At 39.6% G+C, this 21,348-nt stretch overlaps 1 protein-coding gene across 2 annotated transcripts in view; it reads right to left on the reverse strand.

The window, feature by feature from the left end:
• Positions 1-8,313: 8,313 nt before the first annotated feature.
• The window catches only part of LOC124157958 (histone acetyltransferase KAT7), a 104,085-nt gene continuing 91,050 nt past the window's right edge, over positions 8,314-21,348 (reverse strand). Inside the window, exons 9-11 of one of the 2 annotated variants that reach the window (XM_046533072.1) lie at positions 19,534-19,680; positions 17,311-17,417; positions 8,314-8,856 (exon numbers count right to left, since the gene is read on the reverse strand). In XM_046533072.1, the coding sequence (XP_046389028.1) occupies positions 8,740-8,856; positions 17,311-17,417; positions 19,534-19,680 (371 nt within the window). In that variant the 3' untranslated portion in view covers positions 8,314-8,739. Of the gene's footprint in view, positions 8,857-17,292; positions 17,418-19,533; positions 19,681-21,348 lie in introns of both variants that reach the window. The other variant, XM_046533071.1, reaches the window with a different exon arrangement.

A 21,348-nucleotide genomic window follows, 5' to 3' on the forward strand; every position in this document is an offset into this window, starting at 1 on the left:
AACCTCAAGGATACCACTCTTATGAAATCCTGAAAAGTCCCCATCGATCCCGTGCGTGCAAATATTTTTATTCAAGGTCAAAGGTCACAAAAATGAGTTTTTTGCATTTTTTTGGCCAAGCGGTTAGTTTTATGATAAAAAAATTGCTCAGATCAAAATTGTAGATCTAAAAATTATCTACAAAATTGTCATTTCTATTTTTTCTCTAAGATTTATCGTTTCTGAGAAAAAACCTTTTAAATAATAATTAATAATGTTCCAATAATGTTCGGAGGACGCAACAATATAGTCAAACATATTACGGAGAGTACAGCTCCAGCCTACTTCCGAAAGGCTTTTTCTCACACACAGGATCGATGGGGACTTTTCAGGATTTCATTAGAGTGGTATCCTTGAGGTTCATGAGAATTTTCAGCTTGTTGGCAATTTATGCAAGGGTCAATGTCTATTTTGACCGGGCTAAATAGTGACTAAAAAATCCTCATACATTTAATGAATAAAATCAAAATTAAATTCAAAATTATAAAAATGAATAAATAAATACATAGAGTGATTTTGGTCCTTAATTAATTAATTGTTTCAAACTTGGCATGCGTCACCTTCAGTTGAAAAATCCAGAATGGGAAATAATTCCTACATCAGAGTCCTCGCTGTAAATACGTGTAAATTATTATTTTTACCTTATCTTGACCTCGTTTAATTCATGTTAAAATATTTCTTGGAGTGTAGGTCAACGTATGTTATGCAAAAAAGTTATAGCCAATGTGTCTGTTTATTTTAAACCATCACCAGGGCTTCAATATGTTCTAAGTTTCCTCATGTATTTCTTCTTAAATTTTCCAAAAAAATGGGTTAAGGTTTGATGTTGTTATACAGCTACTTCTTCGGATGTTTCTCCGTGTACTTCTATATTGTAGTATGAGATGACGGTGATATTAAAGTGATAAATAACATTCCTCCCTGGTTGATTAAATAATTTGTTTTCCTTATCTTGACCTCGTTTAATTCATGTTAAAATATTTCTTGGAGTATTATTTATTTGGACTTTGAAAATGAAAAATTTAAGAAGAAATACAAGAGGAAACTTAGAACATATTGAAGCCCTGGTGATGGTTTAAAATAAACAAAAACGTTGGCTATAACTTTTTTGCATAACATATGTTGACCTACACTCCAAGAAATATTTTAACATGAATACGTGTAAATGAAAACGTCAGCCATTGCCATACAAATGTATGCCTAAGAAAATCTTGGCAGCATAGAAAATAAACCCTTGTTACTCTCCTTGAGACGTTGATACTGAACATCTTGGTCGTGAGATAACACGTCCGTACAATCCCGTCTGTCTGCTACTGGTGGTGGGCTGAGGCACTGCACGTGTTGTAAAGGGGGTAAAGTGGACCAGGGGTGAAGAAGTGGACCACTGGACAGTTCCGCGCCTATCCTCTCTTCATAGCTAGTGAATTACTCTGGAATGGGGAACATGCACAATTTTTTCAAAGCACTAGAATAAGAAGGTCCATACCTCAAATATACTCGCCAAAATGTTCGCGGATGAATAACGTTTTTTAGCTGAGTAATGAGTCTTTGAAAATTAATCTTCATCGGCTGCTTGAAAACACGACGTCATCGGAGCGTGACGTCACGGCACGGTATCCACTGATGACAGACTGAGGAAGTGGATAGAAAATCGGTCGATGCAGGTGCACAAACGCAAATTTGACGCTGTTTCAACGTCAAATAGCAGATTGTTGCCAAGGTGCTATTGAAACAAATGAAGGGGACTGTTTGATGAGATTTGGAAGCAATCACTATTTTTCAGAAAATCAGCCGCCATAAGGGAGTCGACCAAAAGTAAACTGTCGTATTGTGCTTTCTTAAATCCCTCTTAAGTCAATTTGTCCTTTGAGGAACTTCAACAAAACTCGTGGATGATTTTTACTTCGATATCTTGCAATCAAGACTCTGCCCTTCTACTCTCTTAGCGAATTAGATGTACCGTGCGATGACGTCAGAAGGTGTTTCAGGTCACGTGACATCAAGCGATATTCGAGCACTTTTAATAAGCATTTAATGACGACTGTGGAGAGCTAGGAGAGTTTTGACTTACATATTTGGACTCGTGAGAAAATTTTCTATTCAATGAGAATTCTATGAGAATTACTAGCATGATGAACAAATTTCATGCATGTTCCCCATTACTAGAAGAAGACTTTGAGCAGGCACTGGATTGTGATGTATGCACCGACAAGCGTAATATCATGAACTGAGGTACGTTCAAGTAAAAATTTATATTTATATGAAACACCGTATTTCACTTAATTGAAGAATATGTGAAAACTTATTTTTTATCTTACTATCTGAAAGATTTCTTCACTTGCCAATTGCATGAATGGCTTTAGCACATTTTTAAGGTTATGTCGACTCTTTGTTCATGCTGCATGAACTTCAGTTGCTTTAAAATCCACCAGTAAATAAAATTGTTGGTTTTCTTAGGGTAAAGTGTACCACCACGGTTCGTACCTATATAAAGAAGACCAAGCCATTCATGCGTCACTAGCAGGCTGTGGAAGATTTGAGATGCACTGTGCAACAAGTCAAAAGTGGCATAATGTCAATTAGGAAAGCTACAGATATGTTTGGTTTTCTTTGAATCACAATTGAAAATAGGGTGAAAATTTAAATCCACTGAAACATGACAGACAAAACTCCCTTACAGAAAGTGAAGAGAATTTTATGGCTGGGGGTTTGATTTTCTGTGGAGAATGGGGCAGCGCCAATACAGCAAGTGATGTTTGTGATTGTGTTTACACAAGCATACGTAGAAAAAGAAGTTGTGAAAAAGTTTTAAAAAATAATAAGCTGGATTAAGAAAGGATGCTAGGCTTCCTGGCTCGTCACCCAGAAATCACTCCAAGATTTAGAATAGACGTGAGAAGATAAAAAGAATCAGTGCCCAGGATGATGTTGATACCATAAACAATTACTTAATCTCGAAGTATACCTGATAGATTTTCCGCCTCAATATATTTTTAACTATGATGAGGCCAGCTATATTTTTTAGTGCTGCATGCATAAAAAAATTTTTAACAAATATTTGTCGTTCTCTTTAGCTTATTGCCATTAGAAACTGACCCTAAGGACCAAATAGAATATTGGTTCATTTTACCCCAACTTGTGGGGCTAAGTGGACCACTTTTTTCCATTAAAAATACAAATTATTGTAAAATTGGCACACACTCATGAATATGCATCGGGAAGATCTCAAAGGTATTACATTTGGAATACCAAATGAGTACTCAAGTATTAACAGATACTTTTATTTTTTTAATTGATAAAAACGCTCCACTTTACCCCACTTACCCCAATCATGCAGCCCTCAAAGCATCAATACCACTCCTTTACTAGCACCAGTCCGAGGATTTTTAGCGAGAACAGGATTTACTGCAACTTAGTCCCGATAGTGTCGAAACCATGTTTGTTACACAGAAAAATGACGACCGCATTGAAAAATGTAGAAAGTGAAAAGTATACATGACTGACGGGAACTAGGCCCTGCTGGGAGAGACCAATATTCCAGCTAGGATGCTGGCGATGATGCAGAATTCCAATTACACGGTGCTTGACCAAGCACAAGTCCATGGATAACGGATAGCATACTCTAGCTTGAACGTGGACAACGCCAGTGTGATTCAGACCTAATGACGCATCGAGGCCGCGACAAGGACTTAAAAGGCAGCAGCACTGACGTCTTGCAGTCGCCTGTGAAATTCAGGCGATGAATGGAGCTGATGCATAATTAACGATGAAATAGGAACAGCCAAAAGAACAACTAAAAGTAATAATTATATTTTCACCGAATTCCCCAAACAACAACCGAAATCGCATCGCACGCAGTGGACCACCGTGACCTCGAGGTCTGAAGGTGTCGAAAGACAAGGATTGAAACCAATAAAAGGATATGCTGTTGAACCTGAAGCCCGTAAGCTTTTTAAGTTCTCGAGTTTAAATATTTGACAACCAACACATTCTCCAGTTAGTAACATAAAAACTAACTCAGAAACCTCAGCCAAAAGCAAAAGCCAAAACTAACACGGAAAATTTATAGAAACATCCATTTCAGAAGCCTGTACTGCACCTAACATGAAAAAGTAAGTGGATCAGGAAAAATCAGCCTATCACCAATGCGCATGATCGGTTCCTGGAATTCAAATCGCATATATAATATTTTACAGATTGCTTCTATGCCTGACTTTAGCGCTATTGTGCAGTGTCCATCTTCTTCTTCGATTCTACTCAACAACCTTTTGTTCAAACTTGGAGACGCAATCCCTCATCACGTGACCACATAATAGTTCTGATAAGCTGATTCCGACGAAAGATTTTTTACGTGTTGTCTATATGGAACGATTTTCTTCTATTGATTAAATTAAATACTAAGTTGGAGACCCATCAGTGTTCAATGAAAACAGTGATTATACTGAATTTAAGGTTTTCAATATCGCTCTCGACTTTTGGCTAAGGTACAGCCACCTTGAGCGGCCCTATTCACTATCAGCCAGTGGATGTGATGCCCATAGTAACAGGATCTCCAAACGACTGTAATATATTGTGGGAAAAGTTGCAAATGATCTTTGCGTACTTGAGGGAATGGGCTGCACAATGCGACCTTGGGTTTGGGCAGCCGCCCGTTCCTCCGTCCGTGACCATGAAATATCTCTCTCTCTCACCCAGACGGGGCCCCGTCGTCACATCCGGGTGGGTTGAGGAAGGAGGTTGGCCTCCAGACACCGCTCGCTTCACCTATTTCGGTCACGGGTTTCCCCGAGGGAGCGTGGGCGGCCCTACGCGGGCACCTCTCCTTGTTGCCAAGAAGACAGCCAGCAGCACCGCCACCCCGCGGCGGGACTCGAGAGAGACACGGCGGCGGTGACTTCGGGAGAAAAATCGTCTCCATTCGGGGTGATCTTGGATTTAGCTACGGTCAACGTATTTGTAGAGTCGAAACTCAATTCCGCAATTGTACAGAAGAGTAAAATGTCACCTGTCACCCAAAGGCATGGCATTATGTGCCGAAACCCGGGTCGTTTTGATTAAAGAAGTGTAGAAATAGACAAGTATCTACTTTTTGCAAAGCTGGGGGTTGAGCTTCTACGGCCTCGTAGAATGTAATAAATGACAATACTCAGATGACCGTATAATTCTCCCACAGCTCGTCCTCCTTGCAAGTCAAAATGTTCACTGTGTTGGTGTGCGGGAAGGGGGAGAAATTCACCGCAGGGACCAAACACCAGCCTCTCAACCAGAAAGCCCAAATCACACACACTTTCACTCACAACAAACATAGAAAACAAGATCCTACAAACCTAAGATTTTACAAAGTACCGCCTTTTCATTACGGTAAAATCCCGTTCGCAACAACTGAAATGGGCGTAGTATCCACTAGATCTAGGAATTAAATACCCACCAATCATAGCTTAGATAGTTTTTCCATCTTGAAATCGATTTAACATAATCTACAAAAGTGGGACCTTCTACAGAATTTACTTCCTCACTACTGGCTACTTGTAAGAGAAATCTGTGCTATTCTCAACAAATAACTACTCGATGTCGCTTTTCGCCGCTGAAAGTCCTTATGAAGTACTAGTAGACGCACTTCCTAAGTATCCATCTGCTTATTGCAGCCAGGCTTAGTCGATTCAAGTTTTTGTGAACGAGTACAATATATTTAGAGCTAATGACAGTTCTAGATGATTGCCGTGCCGGGCAGCAATAAAATGCTCATCACAGTGAAGAACGCTTTTACCCTCAGACGACTATTGAATCGATTTCAATCGAGTATATTGCATTCCATTGGGGAAAAAGAAATGGATTTCTTACTAGATGATACATGAAAATATGGCTTTGGTATAATACGGTGGTCAACCTTAGTATTCAGATAATATCGGTTTAAAGTATACCGGGACTAGCCGCGGTGGTAACTTTTACGGGAGTCACCCGCAAAGCGATAATATTTACTGCTTAAAGCAATTCTTAAATTAATTAATTAAATTTCTTAAAGCAATAGAACGAAATAAATAATTTGAGCTAAATAATTTGGTCGTGTATTTCCCGTCTAAAGGCCTTTTCATGCCCTCAATCAAATACTTCGAAAGTAGAGCAAAATCTATAATTTTGAAAATGTTAAAACTCGCGATTTCCCCTTTTAATTTAAATTTTAACCTTATGTTTATTTTCAAACAATAAAAGTACACATAACCACAGAGAACATGGACGAAACAAAAGAGAAAAAGTGCCTCTGATGAATACTGTTTCATACTGAACTCTTCTCGGTGCGGCGTATGTATTTCATGGCTAACCAGTCAAGAGGAGGTCACTAACGGAAACGCCACCACTGGCCACCCCAACTCACTGCCAAACAAAGCGTTTTCACATACTTACTTTAAACGCCGGGAATTTATGCGATTTTTTAATGAATAGGTACAGATCTTATTATGCCTCAAGCACTGCTTACACTTTAATATTTAATTCAAGTGGTTAGAAAATACTCTACATTTTATACGATTTCCAACTTGCAAGAACGAGAGGTGGCCCAGTGGTCCAGATGGATTCCAAGGAGAGTTCAGACTAATTAATATTTTTCATTTCGGGGGAAGGAGGGGAGCGCGATCCCTGGACCCCTCCTTCGTCCTGGTACTTCAGTATTCTTGGAGATGAATAGGGCATCAACCGGAGAAAATAAATCGTAATATACATCCAATTGAGAACTTCTATGGAGTAAAAGGGAGGATTTGGACGACAGAAAACATCCCCTAAGGTATGTATGAATGTGTATTCCATGTGAGTAATGCCCTCTAAATGACCAGCCACCGTCTCCCATCACGGAACATTTTTGACTTTATTCAGCGAAATTATTAAACCCTCTTCCGAATCCTTAGCGGTAAGTATTGAAATTTGCGTATCCCGAAAAGCATAATCGAAAGTTCGAGGACATTTGGTTGTGATCTCTGTCAGGCTAGAATGAAGGAATTAGGTGTACATGACGGAGTCATTAACCGATAATTAAGAAGTAAGCCAACATGTTTGCCTTGAAACAAAGGGATATGCCACTCTTTAACTTCGTTCGACAAATTGAAGGCAAAAACCTTTACTGGAAAGAAAAACACTCATTATTATGAATTAAGTCCATAAGATGAATTGATGACAGGGCTCGTAATCGATAAACAAACTAGGGTAAATAATACCAATTCACACGTATTCCCGCCTAGAGGTGAAAAAAAACGCCTTCCAATGCATACATGGTCTTTGAAAGAAGACAATTTGGCGGTATAACAAGAGCCATACTGTCAACGACAGCTGCAAATCCCAGTTGGGATCCTAGGAAGCTCTAGCAATTTAATCATTACTGAGCCCATATAACTCCAACAATAACAATCATTTTCCATCCATAATTAAGGATTTTGCCCTATACATCATAGGATTGCAGGCCAATATTCCAAAAATGTTTAATAATAAAATATTCCATATTTATTTAAGCAACAGATCCGTAATATTAAATAACCGTCACACCCTTTAATGAAACGGCTGTTTAGGGAAGGATTTTAAGATCAACGGTAGAACTATGTGGTGTCGGCCACGCGAAAGAGCATCTGATGATAAAGTAAGGAACAGTTAAGTAGCGAAGATGGCCCTAATTTCTTTATAAAGAAGGAAATAATTCCCCAAAGAACCAAAGAATAGTTCGTAATAGCGGGGATTTCGTATAATCCGAACTCTTTAAATGCGGGGAAATTAACATTGGCGATCATAGGACAGTATAAGAGAACAGGAACTCACCTCGTTATAGGCGCGATTTCATTACATTCGTGATGGTTATATACGATTTTTACAGTACATATATGAATATTAAATCATTGCCATACTCAGGTGAATCAAGCATTTTGCACGAAAATTCATTCGAAGATGGAAAAAACGGAGGAATGTGTCAAATCAAATATATTTGAACGGATTCGATGACAAAAAAGGCGATGATCAATAAAAAAGGAAATTAAAACGCACACGAGGCAAGATTCCTTGAATGCGTATTTACTATCGAATGGTAATAAAATGAAAGGTTTAGTCACGGAATTCTAGATAAAATAAGGAAAAATTTCGTCTCAATCTTATGTGTATAGCACCACTTAATTATAAAATAGGCTTATTATCCCAATCGAAAATGTATAATAGTACCAGCACTTTAAAAATATTAAAACAAATGAAATGTAAATCATTCACGGACCAAAGCCAGCTAATTGAAAATAAAGAAAGCTACAATAAATTTTTAAACATTTTATTAAATAGAAGTTACAACATAGACATGGTGCCACTAACACTGGTATGACACCATGGACATAGGCTACTATTTAAACTATTGAAGTAGAACATTAAAAGCTATGCGCGTCAAAATAACAAAATTGTATTATTACAAATAGTATTTATAAATAACTTCCGATCTACCCACCTTTGAGAATTTGTTTTTCTTTTTTAATATTAATTTGACTGTGAAACGAATTGGCCGAGAAGATAATCGAGTAGAAAATGCAGTTCGTCGTGGAAATTCACACATGTAGTGAAAGACCGGTTGAGGGTGATACGAAGAGAAGAACGTTAGGCAGCTCAAATGATCCGTTCTTCGGCTCACGCGAGCGACTCCCTTCAGTGGAGGAGAAGAGCAGCAGCGAGCAGTTGCGGTGGGAGGGGTCAGACGGGCGTGGGTGCCGGGTTGGCGAACGGCGTCCACTTGAGACACTGAGGGTCGATCTCCTTGTAGACGGAGCCGCGACGCTTCATCCGCTCCACGTACTCCTCGATCACGTCCTGACGAGAGAGAGGGAGAGAGAAAAGTGTCAGCAGCCTCAGCTGATAGCGAGACTCGCGTTTGTGACATGGGTCACTTCCACACCTCCACCAGTTCTTAGAACGAGAGCATGATTTTCGCCAATGGAAAAACTTTGCAGAGGCTGGAAGTGAAGGATTGGGATTACAGCAGCCTGGTAAAATACATTATTTATGCTCCAAAAATTAAATTATTGAGAGGCATTCATACATTTAGGAAGTTTGCCTGATTTTATACAGGGTGTCCCATTTATCTTGACCACCCGAAATAACTTTTTGTCCAGATGCAAATTCAAAAATGTGTCAAACAAATGTTTATTAGCCGTCAGGGGGACATTAATTAGCATGATTGCCTTCCTTGTAGCTTTGTTATTTACAAAGATATGAGCATCGGTATGTCTTTTTTAAATGGCACCCTATATTTTTTATTCGGCAATTCATTTCCTCTGTTTAAAAAGACATACCGCTGTTCATATCTTTGTAAATAACAAAGCTACAAGGAAGGCAATCATGCTGATTAATGTCCCCCTGACGGCTAATGAACATTTGCTTGACACATTTTTGAATTTGCATCTGAACAAAAAGTTATTTCGGGTGGTCAAGATAAATGGGACACCCTGTATTTAAATTCAACTAGCCCATTAAAATTATCAGGAGTCATGATAGGCAAATGAAGTCTAGTGAAATCAACTGATTTTGGCGTGAATTGGTGGGACGATGAGATATTCATGGTGAAACAAAAACCCAATAGTGTTCCACAAACTTTTATTTGCTCTCGACTAGTTTCGGCGGCTATTGCGTCATTACCATGCGTCTGTTTGTCTTGATAATGACGCTATAGCCGTCGAAACTAGTTGAAAGCAAATAAAAGTTTGTAGAACAGGCTCACATAGTGAGAGCATTTGTGACGAGGGTTCGGATGTTACATGCACGATATGGAAAGGTTCCACATTTCCACAGTTCTTAGAACGAGAATATAATATGCGCACAAGCCCATGTACACGCTGAAAGTGAAGGATTGAGATTGAAACCTGGTAAAATACCTTATTCATGCTTATCTAATTAAACAATTTTCGAGAGGTGAACATAAATTTAGGAAGTATGCGTAGTTTTACTTTAAATTTGAAGAAGCCATCTAAATTATCAAGAGTGATGATTGGCAAATAACGTATAGCATAATATTCCACACCTCGAAAGCCTATCGATATTGATTCGCGGCTAGCTATCCACGCAAGCAATTTATATCGATAACTGGAGAAAGCACATCTTAACTTCCTCAGTTGATTTTCTGCACAATGTTCTCCATTGTGTGAAAACACTAGACGGTTGATTAGGTCCAAGAATTTTACGTCAAATATAATTATTGCCAAGATATCCAATGGCGAATTCAAGCGTGCTTTAAACCTTATTCGGTATTCATAGATTGAGCATGCAATCTCCACATTAAGATCATAACAGCCTCCCCGACGAAACGTAGAAAATGTTCCCGACTTCCCCAAGCCAAGATCCGTCACTATGGAACAATTGGGTAAGTTGAATATCATTCTCTTGCAAAATGGTAACTTCTTAGGGGCAATGTTTGCATTTCCAGCAGAATATTTAGCAGTACATTTCTTTACAATGAAAGCTCCTGGAAAAACAGCACATAATTTGAAAAGTTCAATTAAAAACCTGCTTCCTCGTCAGAAGTTACTTATCAAAAATTAATTGAAGCCGTGCCTAGGTAATACCATGCCATTTTGGCAGAGGTCTTCAATAAAAGAAAAAAAAATTAAACTGAAATACCACGAGGCCATATCTACACAATATCCAGCGAGCCACCTACATGGCGTTTGGCAGGGATTGACAAATCACCAGCATGCAAAACTTCGCATACGCGCTTCATGCTTATCGAAAAAATTACACTAGCAATTAAACAAGAGCTACTAGCAATTAAACATATAACATATTATGAGTTCCCACCAACCATGCAGCATTCAACACAAGACTTTGACTTAGAGAGAGACATAGAAAGCTAAAATTTGCTACAGGTTAGTAATTAATATGAGTACATATATGCAAGGTTAGCATCAAACAAAAGGACAAAGAAGACATAAAGGGCAATAAATACTTTAACATGTTAAATTGCCGTGAAAATGCGGAAATAAACTAAAATGAATGGAAAAAAGGAAACATATGCCATCTATCAATTACAATTCAAGCGAGTGCCGCCATTAATTTCGAAAGTCTTGCTATCTCTGACAGTACGAGGAAAAAACGATTGATTACCGTTAGCCTATTTATAGATATTTTTTATGGAAGCGTTGACATGGGAATGGTATTTAGTCACTGAATGTGAATTTTACAGGAGACGAAAGAAAGAGGCTTGCCAACATTGTGAAGTTTATATTAGTGTACAACTTCGTCAGTCGTAGCAACTGATTTATTGTACCAATTGACCTTCTACCTTATCCATGCGATTGGCATGTGCATGTTATACCTTCTCCATGAATAAACGAAATTTCGCTTATTTCTGACTTACTACCTTTCCCACGTCAACGATTCAATTGATAATATCAAACGTATAATGATATTCTTGGACTAGTAAGTGTCATTGTTTTCCGAAGTAGTTCTTTTGAATGGAAACAGAAGCCTGATTTATGCAACCTATAGGACAGATAGCAAAATTATAGTTCGTACTTAAATGCAATTACTAGTGAGATGACGTAATGTATTAATTTAAGTACTTTTCATACCAACCTCACGAGAATAATTAATAGCTTCCGAAAACTAAAAAACGAATAGGAAAACTTGATTAAAAACCAATGCGAAGAAGAAAATCGGAAAGAGTTTAACAAGGAAAACACCTACCCACCTTTAATTATAATGTCACCTTAGACAATCACATTGCTCACATGTATCATTTGGCGCATTTATCAAAACTTTCCCAAAAAATTTAGATACTAGCGCCACCGCGATAAGAATGGAAATCAGATTTTCAGATAGAAAAATCTTCAAAGGTGGATCCTGCAGTATATAAAAAGCAAAGAGCAGTGCCGGCGATAAGCTCGTCAAAGCAACTTCTGCTCCCTCGGAGGGGGCCATTGGAATGAAGGGACAATTCACAGAGGCATCGAGATACGTAGAAGGAAATGCCACCTTCGACATGATGCCTCTACACTTGTCCCCTCCCGCAACTGCATCCAATCGAGTATATGGGATAATCAGAGCTTAGTTTTCGAAAATTAAGTTCAAAAATCGACTTGTTTTTATAGGAATATGGGAAAGAATTTTTACCGTAAAAAACGATCTCAAATTCGCTCGTAAGTGTCACCCTGCGCGCCATGTCTGTATGAGGCGTGCCACAAAAAAAGGATAGACACAATAAGGGGACAGTTGTGAAAAAGGACACTGAACGAAAATCTGTCCCCCAACAACTCATTATATCGCACGCCCCTCGCCAGTCCAACACTATGCCCTGGCGACTTTTCCAACCACCCTTCGTGACGACGAATTACACGCCAGGGAAATATACAACCGTCCCTTTCCCATCCCTCCTCCTCACACTTTGGGCATTTTAAGACAATGGGAAGGAAAAAAGGGCTCGTGAGGATACACTCCCAGCTGAGGCAAGTCAGTGACTTTGAAGCCAGGATCTCTGGAGGAGGGGGGGGATAGGAGTCCGCCCACGCCTCCAATAGAGATAGGGAAGGGCAATGCGGAAGGTCAAGGATAGAAGGACCCCGCACCGCTAATAGGGCAACGCGATATGCAGTTCCCAGAGAAATGATTGATCATCCTATGAAGAGATTCATCCAGACACCCAAATGGTATTTGAAGTCACAAAACTTGTGAAAATGCTCTTGTTGATGATACATTTTGGCGAAAACCGGGAAGTGGGTTAGTGGGCGGATCAATCCACACCACTTCCGACTGTAGTTGCCCTACATTCTCTTTAGATTTAGATGAAAATTCATACCAATGTCTGCCTCCCAAATTAAATAAAATTAAAAAATAAACCATTTCCCCGAACATAGTTTCAAGATTACCCCCTTCTATTAATTCCTAAGGTGCACTGTACTTCATTAAAATTTGGATAAGGTCAAATCCAGGCGGCCCTTGTGTTGGCTGTAACGAAATTTGTGACTGTCTTTAGATTTAATTGAAAATTCATACCAATGTCTGCCTCCCAAATTAAACAATATCATTTGAAGCGCTATGCGAACATTGAAAAACCAGCTGAATGCCGGCTATTTTCAAAATGGCCCTTAACGCTCATAGGAAATATTCGTAGTAACATTTTACGGTAAGAAATAAACATTATAAATAGCTGACGGCATTAAGTGGTCTTAGAAAGGTCAATAAGCTAGGAGGACCGCGAAGAAGCAACAAGGCGGCCAGAAGCGAAATGCATGCTCATGCTGAAATAATGCTACGAGAATAATGCATTGAGAGCATACTCACCACTTGCCACCCGCACATATCAATAAGAGAGCACATTCAAGAACAGAGCAAAGGCTCACGGTAATGGGCAGAGTGCGCCGCCACGCGGAGGAACAACTAAACAGAAAGGTGCATGATTAAGGGGCGGCATGCCAAGGCCATCTCACCGACAGAGAAAAGGAAGCGATGAGAAGCGCGTCTACCTACTTTCAAATTGCCTTCAACATTCAGCAGCAAAGCATTGGCGGCCAAAATATATATATTAAAAAAAAAGACAGAGAAAAAGAGGAAATGTATTCCGCGACATATTTTCGGTTAAACCGTTACCCCGAACATAGTTTCAAGAGGTTCCCCCTTCTATTAATTCCTAAGGTGCAATGTACTTCATTAAAATTTGGATAAGGTCAAATCCAGGTGGCCCTTGTGTTGGATGTAACGAAATATTTAATGCATATAATCCTGTTCTAGGGTCGCGAATAATTCCAGGTTGCATTTAACTTTGCTCTATCAGCAAGGAAAAAAGGCATAAGTTACGTGTAAAGATCAACTCACTCACGAACGCCTACTATCACGGATACGCATAATTAATTCCTTCAAAATCCAATGATGCTACGGCAAATAGGCCGTCAAGAAGAGTAACACAGTCGTGGGATATTATTCACCGGTAGTAAGCTAAGGTGCGGCTACAAAGATGACGGCAATCGTACAAATCACTTAACTGTCGACTTCATAAAACTGTAACTTCAAATACGCAAGCCCGGATCCAATAAATGAAGCCGTGCAAAGAGATTTTATGTAAAAAAAACCGCCGTTTTAACTGAAATCCGACAAAAATAATGCGGTGAACCGATACTGAATCAGTTTTTCTTTCAACATCGGAAACCAAATCGTGAACAGCACACTTTGCATAGTTTTCCCGACGACCCTAATCACGGTCACTTGAGATTTATATATAGGGCGTCCCTTTTATCTTGACCACCCGAAATAACTTTTTGTCCAGATGCAAATTCAAAAATGTGTCAAGCAAATGTTCATTAGCCGTCAGGGGGACATTAATCAGCATGATTGCCTTCCTTGTAGCTTTGTTATTTACAAAGATATGAACAGCCGTATGCCTTTTTTAAATGGCACCCTATATTTTTTATTCGGCAATTCATTTCCTTTCCTAAAGACCTATTCTAAAATGTAGCACGGTGGACCATTAACATTAACACAACGTTATGAAAACATAATAAACTCGTCCACTTACTGTGGACGAGTTTCTTATGACTGGCATGCATTTTACTATGCTTTCATTTGTTCACCGTCAACGTCAGCAAGTGGAGTAGTTCCAATACCCGCGTACCTGCACTAAGCGCTAGAGTGTCAGTCATTTTTCCTAACACCGTGTTTATGTTAATGGTCAACTGTGCAACATTTTTTTAATAAGTCTTTAGGGGAGGTAATGATTTGCCGAATAAAAAATATAGGGTGTCATTTAAAAAAGACATACCGATGTTCATATCTTTGTAAATAACAAAGCTACAAGGAAGGAAATTATGCTGATTAATGCCCCTCTGACGGCTAATGAACATTTGCTTGACACATTTTTGAATTTGCATCTGGACATAAAGTTATTTCGGGTGGTCAAGATAAATGGGACGCCTTGTATATGATCCTCTCGGCTTAAATCCTGATTTCTTGGGATAAACAGAGGGTTGCAAACACTGAGCCAAGAAAGGCTTAGGTGGGACTCGAGACCACGACCCCGGGATAGCATACGGAGACTATTTAAAGCCTGTAAATCTACCATTAGAAAATAATTATGGAATAAATGAGCATAAAGGGTCAAGTTAACGTCGATGGCATCCGAAGAAGAGAGGGTACGCCAGGCTAAGGTTATCTAGTCAATGAAAATTAACTGATTTGGAAGAGGCTCACATTCTACGTCAACAAATACAATTGATATTGTAAGGATATGATGAGTAAGAGATGTTCTGGCTCATATTTTCCGCATTACGTTCCCGTTATGAAAATGGGTCGATTTTCCCCAACCAATGTGACCACAAGAATTAAACGACATTCAGGTTGTGGAAAAAGTCTCAGGTGAAACAGGAGTAGAGCTCTAAGCCGGGTCTCACTGAATACGTATCCCTAACACGGAGTCTGATGGTCTCGGCAAATTTCAACTGATTGACCACGCAATGCTTGTGCAACTGAATTTGAACGCAAAAACTCGCACCATTAAAAATACCAAGGACAGCAGCAAACAAATTATGTTAATAGCAAATTTCATCCTTCAAGCACTTAATTACTTTCAGAGGCTGGCCCGAAAAAAACAAAGTACAAGTCATTTTCAAGAAAATTTCAAAATATCTTCTAGTAATTGCACTGGATTCAATGAATTTGTAAAATAAAAAGCTTTCCGAGCTGTATACTCTGAATATTACACTTAGAAATTCGCATATTTATTCAGACTCTTATGGCGATATTTTTCAATGCATGAAATAAGTATTCATAAATTCTAGAACATCCGTAGTTTTACGAAACTAATATAATGTTCGCTTTACCAAAATATTTATGGTAAAAATAAAAACTGTTCTCGCTACTGAATACATTTTCAGTGATTAGTAAATTCATACAGCAATAGAAGTCACATTACGTTGGCTACATCCGAAGAAGCGGAACAGTCGTCTCAAAAAGCTGTAAAATGAGTAGACAATAATAGAATGGCACTACTGATCTGCAGTCTTCTTACACTAGTTGTATTTTACCAACCATAGATAAATGGACCTTTTTCAATGAAATGCGAGAAATCGAAATAAAATATAATAGCAATTTTCACAGTTATTTTAATGCTTACGACGCGTTAAAGTAATTGCGTAAAAGTGTAATTACATTTTATTTTAATACGTCGAATTTCCAATATAACACACCTGAATTGGTTGAAAATGCGAGAAAAGCAATCGTTAGAGTGCGGAGCCGTAGACAGATAATTTTTCTAGATTCGCTCAACACTTCGCTTACAAAGAGATTCACGACTGAGTGATCAAAAATAATAATTTTTGCGCATGTATTTTTAAAAAGTGCGTAGCGTTCATAGGCGTCATCTTTCGAGGTTATCACGCAGAATATACATGAGATAATAGAGAATGTAGATAACTTAATCCTCACATTTTTAAGTTAACAATATTCCAGATATTAGAGACGACCGTTCAGCACTTTTCACATAACCACGTTGATTTGACTTAAACAGCATTCGATTTCATAAGTAAGTATTATTTTTATCATAAATTTATGGTAAAACGAAAATTATATAAATTGACTGTCAAAAAATGATTAGACCTGAATCCCTATAAGCAGTGGCGCCGACTCCATGGAGCCTGAGGGGGCCCTAGCCCCCTCAAATATTCGTTATCGGTGTGAGAAAAAAATGTTTCAGGCTTTTCGATTTTTCCCGGAGTGTCCAGATATCGAGATTAGAGTTATCAAGATTCTAATGTTGATCATATGACTCTTCTAAAATGCTTCAAAAACTTAAAACTCAACACTTATATAATTTCCCGAGGCAAGATCCCTGGTTTGGGCCCCCCCAATATTTTTTGTAAGTCGGCACCCCTGCCTATAAGAAACTATTTCTTGGATCTTGAGGATAATATAGCACGGAAAATACGTAGAGAACTTCGGCAGTCGTTTTGTACATTGCTCTTGCAAAAAGATTCTGCACTATTTCACAAGGAATACATTGCCCAATCGGTTTCAACATTTAACAGCCATTTTCAAATAATAAATCATTGTGGAGTAGCACAAAGTCTATATTTTGAAGTGAAACGGCACGGCAAGGCTACTTTTTGCGGCAAAGCCTATCGATGAAGTGCAATTAGAAGAGGATATTTCGCAAATGACGTGAACTGTGTAGATCGGACCGCGTAAAAAAAAGAAGAGCAACGGGTGCGCACGCGACGATGGTGCAGAGCGATGGGGGAGGAGTGGTGGTGGCAGGTGGTGGTTCCGTACCGATCCATGGCCGCGGACCTGCTTCTTGAGGATGATGTGCTTGCCCTTCCAGTACTTCATCATGCCCAGCGCCTGCAGCGTGCTCACGATGTCGTACGAGTTGATCGCCATCTCCTGGCTGATGTCTGCAAAGAGAAAAGAAGAGAGGAGATATTAATGGGAGGCACAATCTCTCGCGGCGCTAACAAGAGCGTTCAAAATGGCGCCTCAAACGCGGAGGAGCAAACGGAAACCCCCAACTACAACAAAGGGCGTGCTAAATGGACAAAGTCCGTTCATAAAATCTATTTGACGAAGACTCTCGACAGATATCCTCTTTCGTGCTTGCTAAATTCAAATGGAAACCCATATTTCCAAACTTAAAATTAAATTCATCGTTTCGGATAAGCCAAACAGCGATCTTCACAGGCACGGAAACGTAGGAAGTTGAGGAAAGGATCAAGTTATCAGGGATTTTTTAATTTCAAACTAGTTTACGGGCGCAGGTCGAATATCGCCCTGGTTGGCAATCGCTTTGAAGCGATAACACCTTAATGGGAGGAGAGAGAAACTAGCAATTAAATACGGCACAGGACACAACAAATAATCACAAAGGGCCGCTTACATGACGACACATGTAATTTGAGCCGGGCTTTGCTCTTCATGGCACCGTCCAGTTTAGCGACAGCCGATCCTTAAAAAGCTTAGTACGGGTCGTATCGAATATTCACTAAAGGAAATTACTTTTACTTTGCGTTCATTTGAAATTGCGGATTGCAAAATGTTCGACTAAATATCGCCTGTTCTTCGGGAATAGATCTGATTCAAACTCAACGGAATGGAACAATCGACAATGGGACGTAAGTCGTCTGTACACTTGTAAACATCGAATCGTAGAGATAACGTAATCAATCACTACCTCGACTGAAAGTTCCACTCTATTGGCAGTAGGTAGTTCGGCTCTAAAAAACACAAATCATCCCGGCGGTGGTAGAGAATTTTCAGAGACTGCCCGATCCCTGCTTGAATGTTGTGTGGAGGGAACTTCAAGCTCAACACTCCGTCCGTCGAATGGGACGTAAAGCCGTGGTCCCCTTGGCGCCTTTCGTTAGGAGCAGGCTAATGCCGACGCCGGGTTTCTCTCCATCCTTCCTTCCATACCCCTCCATCATGGCGCAAATGACCTCAGCTGTCGGTCGCCTCCTCCAAATACCATACCATACCAAAAACACAAATCACATCTTCTGCCCAATAATTCACTTCCAGGAGTCACTAGCAAGCGGGCAAAACACCCATTCAAATTAAAAACGTAGCACCTTCTTTCCACTGCCGATTCTAGACAATCAGAAGAAGAGTCGAATATGGACCCGTTGAAGAAACACGGGAAGTCGCTTGGACCACAGCGTCTCATATTCCACGTTCAGATAAAAGTCTCCTTACAAGTTATCAATGCGTATATACGTTATGGACAATCTGTATTTTATTAAATATACGAATATAACATGAATTTTATTCAGACGATTTAATACATGAGCTGCACCTTCCACCCCCATTCCCTCAGAGAGAAGTACCCCGGCATATAATAATGGGGGATTGCAGAGTTTCTTTTTTTAAATATAAATGAATGGTTTATAAACTATTTAGTTCTAAGATTAAATCACTCATTCCATGAGCCGTAATTTTAACGAAGAAATTTAAGTTCTGTTTGACCAGAATGACACAAAATCTCTCCAGAAATTCATCCAAAAACTTCCCCGCTCCGCACATTTTAGATCATTTTGTAGACTGTGGACACGTATCGGGAGCGGACTTCACAAGTTCGACTCGAATTCATCATAATTTTCACACATTACACTTCAACAAACACCTGTAAACCAATTCCATCAGAATGAAACTGAGAAATGGGCGTGAATGGAATCGAGGGCGGGAATTCCGCAGAGAGCAAATCATTTGCCTTGTGGGGAATACAAACCCCTATCCACCGAATTCGCGCTTGTTGCTACACCACTTCGGCCACCAATCTTCCTGTCCTGCAGCTGATGGCATGGTGATAAAATTGATAGAAATCCCTGAGACAATTCGAAGGAACTGAGCTCGAATCCCGGTAAAGGCAAATGATATTTCCTCTGCGGAATTCTGGCGCTTGGTACGAAGGTGAATATGTGAAGTTACGCCGTTAGCCAGTCCATCGTGATTTGCTTGCAGAATGGGGAATGCAAATGGGAGGAGCAACAGCCGTTAGTTGGTTCGCTGTGATCTCACCTTTGACGGAGAGCTCCTTGCCGCCGAAGTTGCACAAGTACTCCAGGAGCACATCCTTCCAGTAGCTGCGGTACGAGATGAGTCCGAGGTCGGAGAGCGGCTTCTCTGGCGAGCCTATCTTCCCCTCGGTGCGCGTCAGAAGGTAGCCTATGGGCGAAGACAAGAAATCAGTGGTGAGGCCAATCACTGGGATAAAAAGAATTATAACTCTGTAAGTAAATCAATAGCTCACTTCTCCCTTTAATTGACGACAAATATTCAACAGGAACAAAATGAAAATGTTCTACCAACAAACGGAACATCGATTTCTATCCATCAGCACTCAAATTTAGCATTCTCTATGGTACACTGGCGGAAAAAATTAGGCAAAGCTCATTGGCGTCTGTTTTTTGTTTACATATGGAGGCCCGGCTTTCCAAAATTTGACCCGGGATTTTTTTTTCATAGAAACGCGAATTTTTAGACTACATACCGTCCGTTCAAGTGAAATTCAAGGATATGCGTCACAAAAGACAATCTGGTCAAGACAAAATACAGAATTCCCCTAAAAATTTTTTGGAGTTACGCCTTTGCTAACGTTTCACTTTGAGTGGGGAGAGTCGTTGTTGTATCTGTGAACGCCATCAGGATACTTCGGCACTGCTTAGAGGCACATTCGTTCAGGTGACGCAGCGGTCGGGGTCGTACCATATGGTCCTAAGATCAAATCCCATAGAAACCTGAGTTGACGCTCCTCCTGTAATATGAATCAATTTTCTCGTCATAAAATCTTCACAAAATGTTTCATTGGTCCAGAGGATGAAAAATGATGACTGGAATGAAAGTTTATCTCTATTCACCTATATTAAAATCTCATCTTCCATAACCGCTTGAGCTGTTGACAGAAAAGTGACACTCGACAGCCAGTTTCTTCGTTGTCCAGCCCCCCACAAAATTTTTTTTTGACATTTGATAAATGTGAGTTGTGTCATCCGTTATCACATATGCACCTTTTCTTTCCCTTCTTGAGGGTAAATTCCTCGACATGCGGCATAGCAGAGTGAAAGTGGAATTTAGACCCATCTAAAACCCTGAGGGGATGCGGTTTCCTGTCTTCAAATTTTTGGACTCCCGCGCATTGGCGATTTATATTGTCGAATGGAATAATAAATTGTTTTTGGAAACTTATTCCTTTCATCACGAAAGTTAATCTGTTCGATGTAAATGTTTAATTGCTCACATATTGTCACAGAACTCCCTTATTTCTTAGTCTCAGACATAATCACCGGTAATCCTTTCAGCCGAAACAAATTAATATCAAACCGAATGTGGTCAGAATCTATATTTTCAAGAAAGTAACCAACGATTTAAGGTATGTTTATTGCAACGGTTCGGTCGGTGATCAAAATATATATGTAACTATTTGAGAAATTTATCTTTTCCTGACAACCTCTGTGTCAAATTTTCATGCGACTTCAATCAGTAAAGCAATGTGCTAGCTTATAAAGAATGCAATTTATGTCGTTTTTTTGCTAAAAAAAGAAAATTTTACGCTTGTTTTTACGGCGATAACATTTTTACCAAAGCCTAGAAGTAAGGCCTTCCATATCTTCCAGAAGTTGGGGTCTGATTCTTTTCGTACAACAAGTATTATACAATTCACCATTAGCTCTAGCGAAATGTTCACCGCTAAGGGTATAAGTGGAGCTGTGTGCCATATAAGCCGAACACCACTCCCTCAAGTTCAAGGTATGGGCATTTATGCGACTGCTCCCTCTCCTCTTCATTCACATTCTTACACACTACACGCCAGCGAAGTGGACTCCGTGATCTGGT

This window comes from Ischnura elegans, chromosome 4, assembly GCF_921293095.1.
Source record: "Ischnura elegans chromosome 4, ioIscEleg1.1, whole genome shotgun sequence".
Lineage (NCBI taxonomy): Eukaryota > Metazoa > Arthropoda > Insecta > Odonata > Coenagrionidae > Ischnura > Ischnura elegans.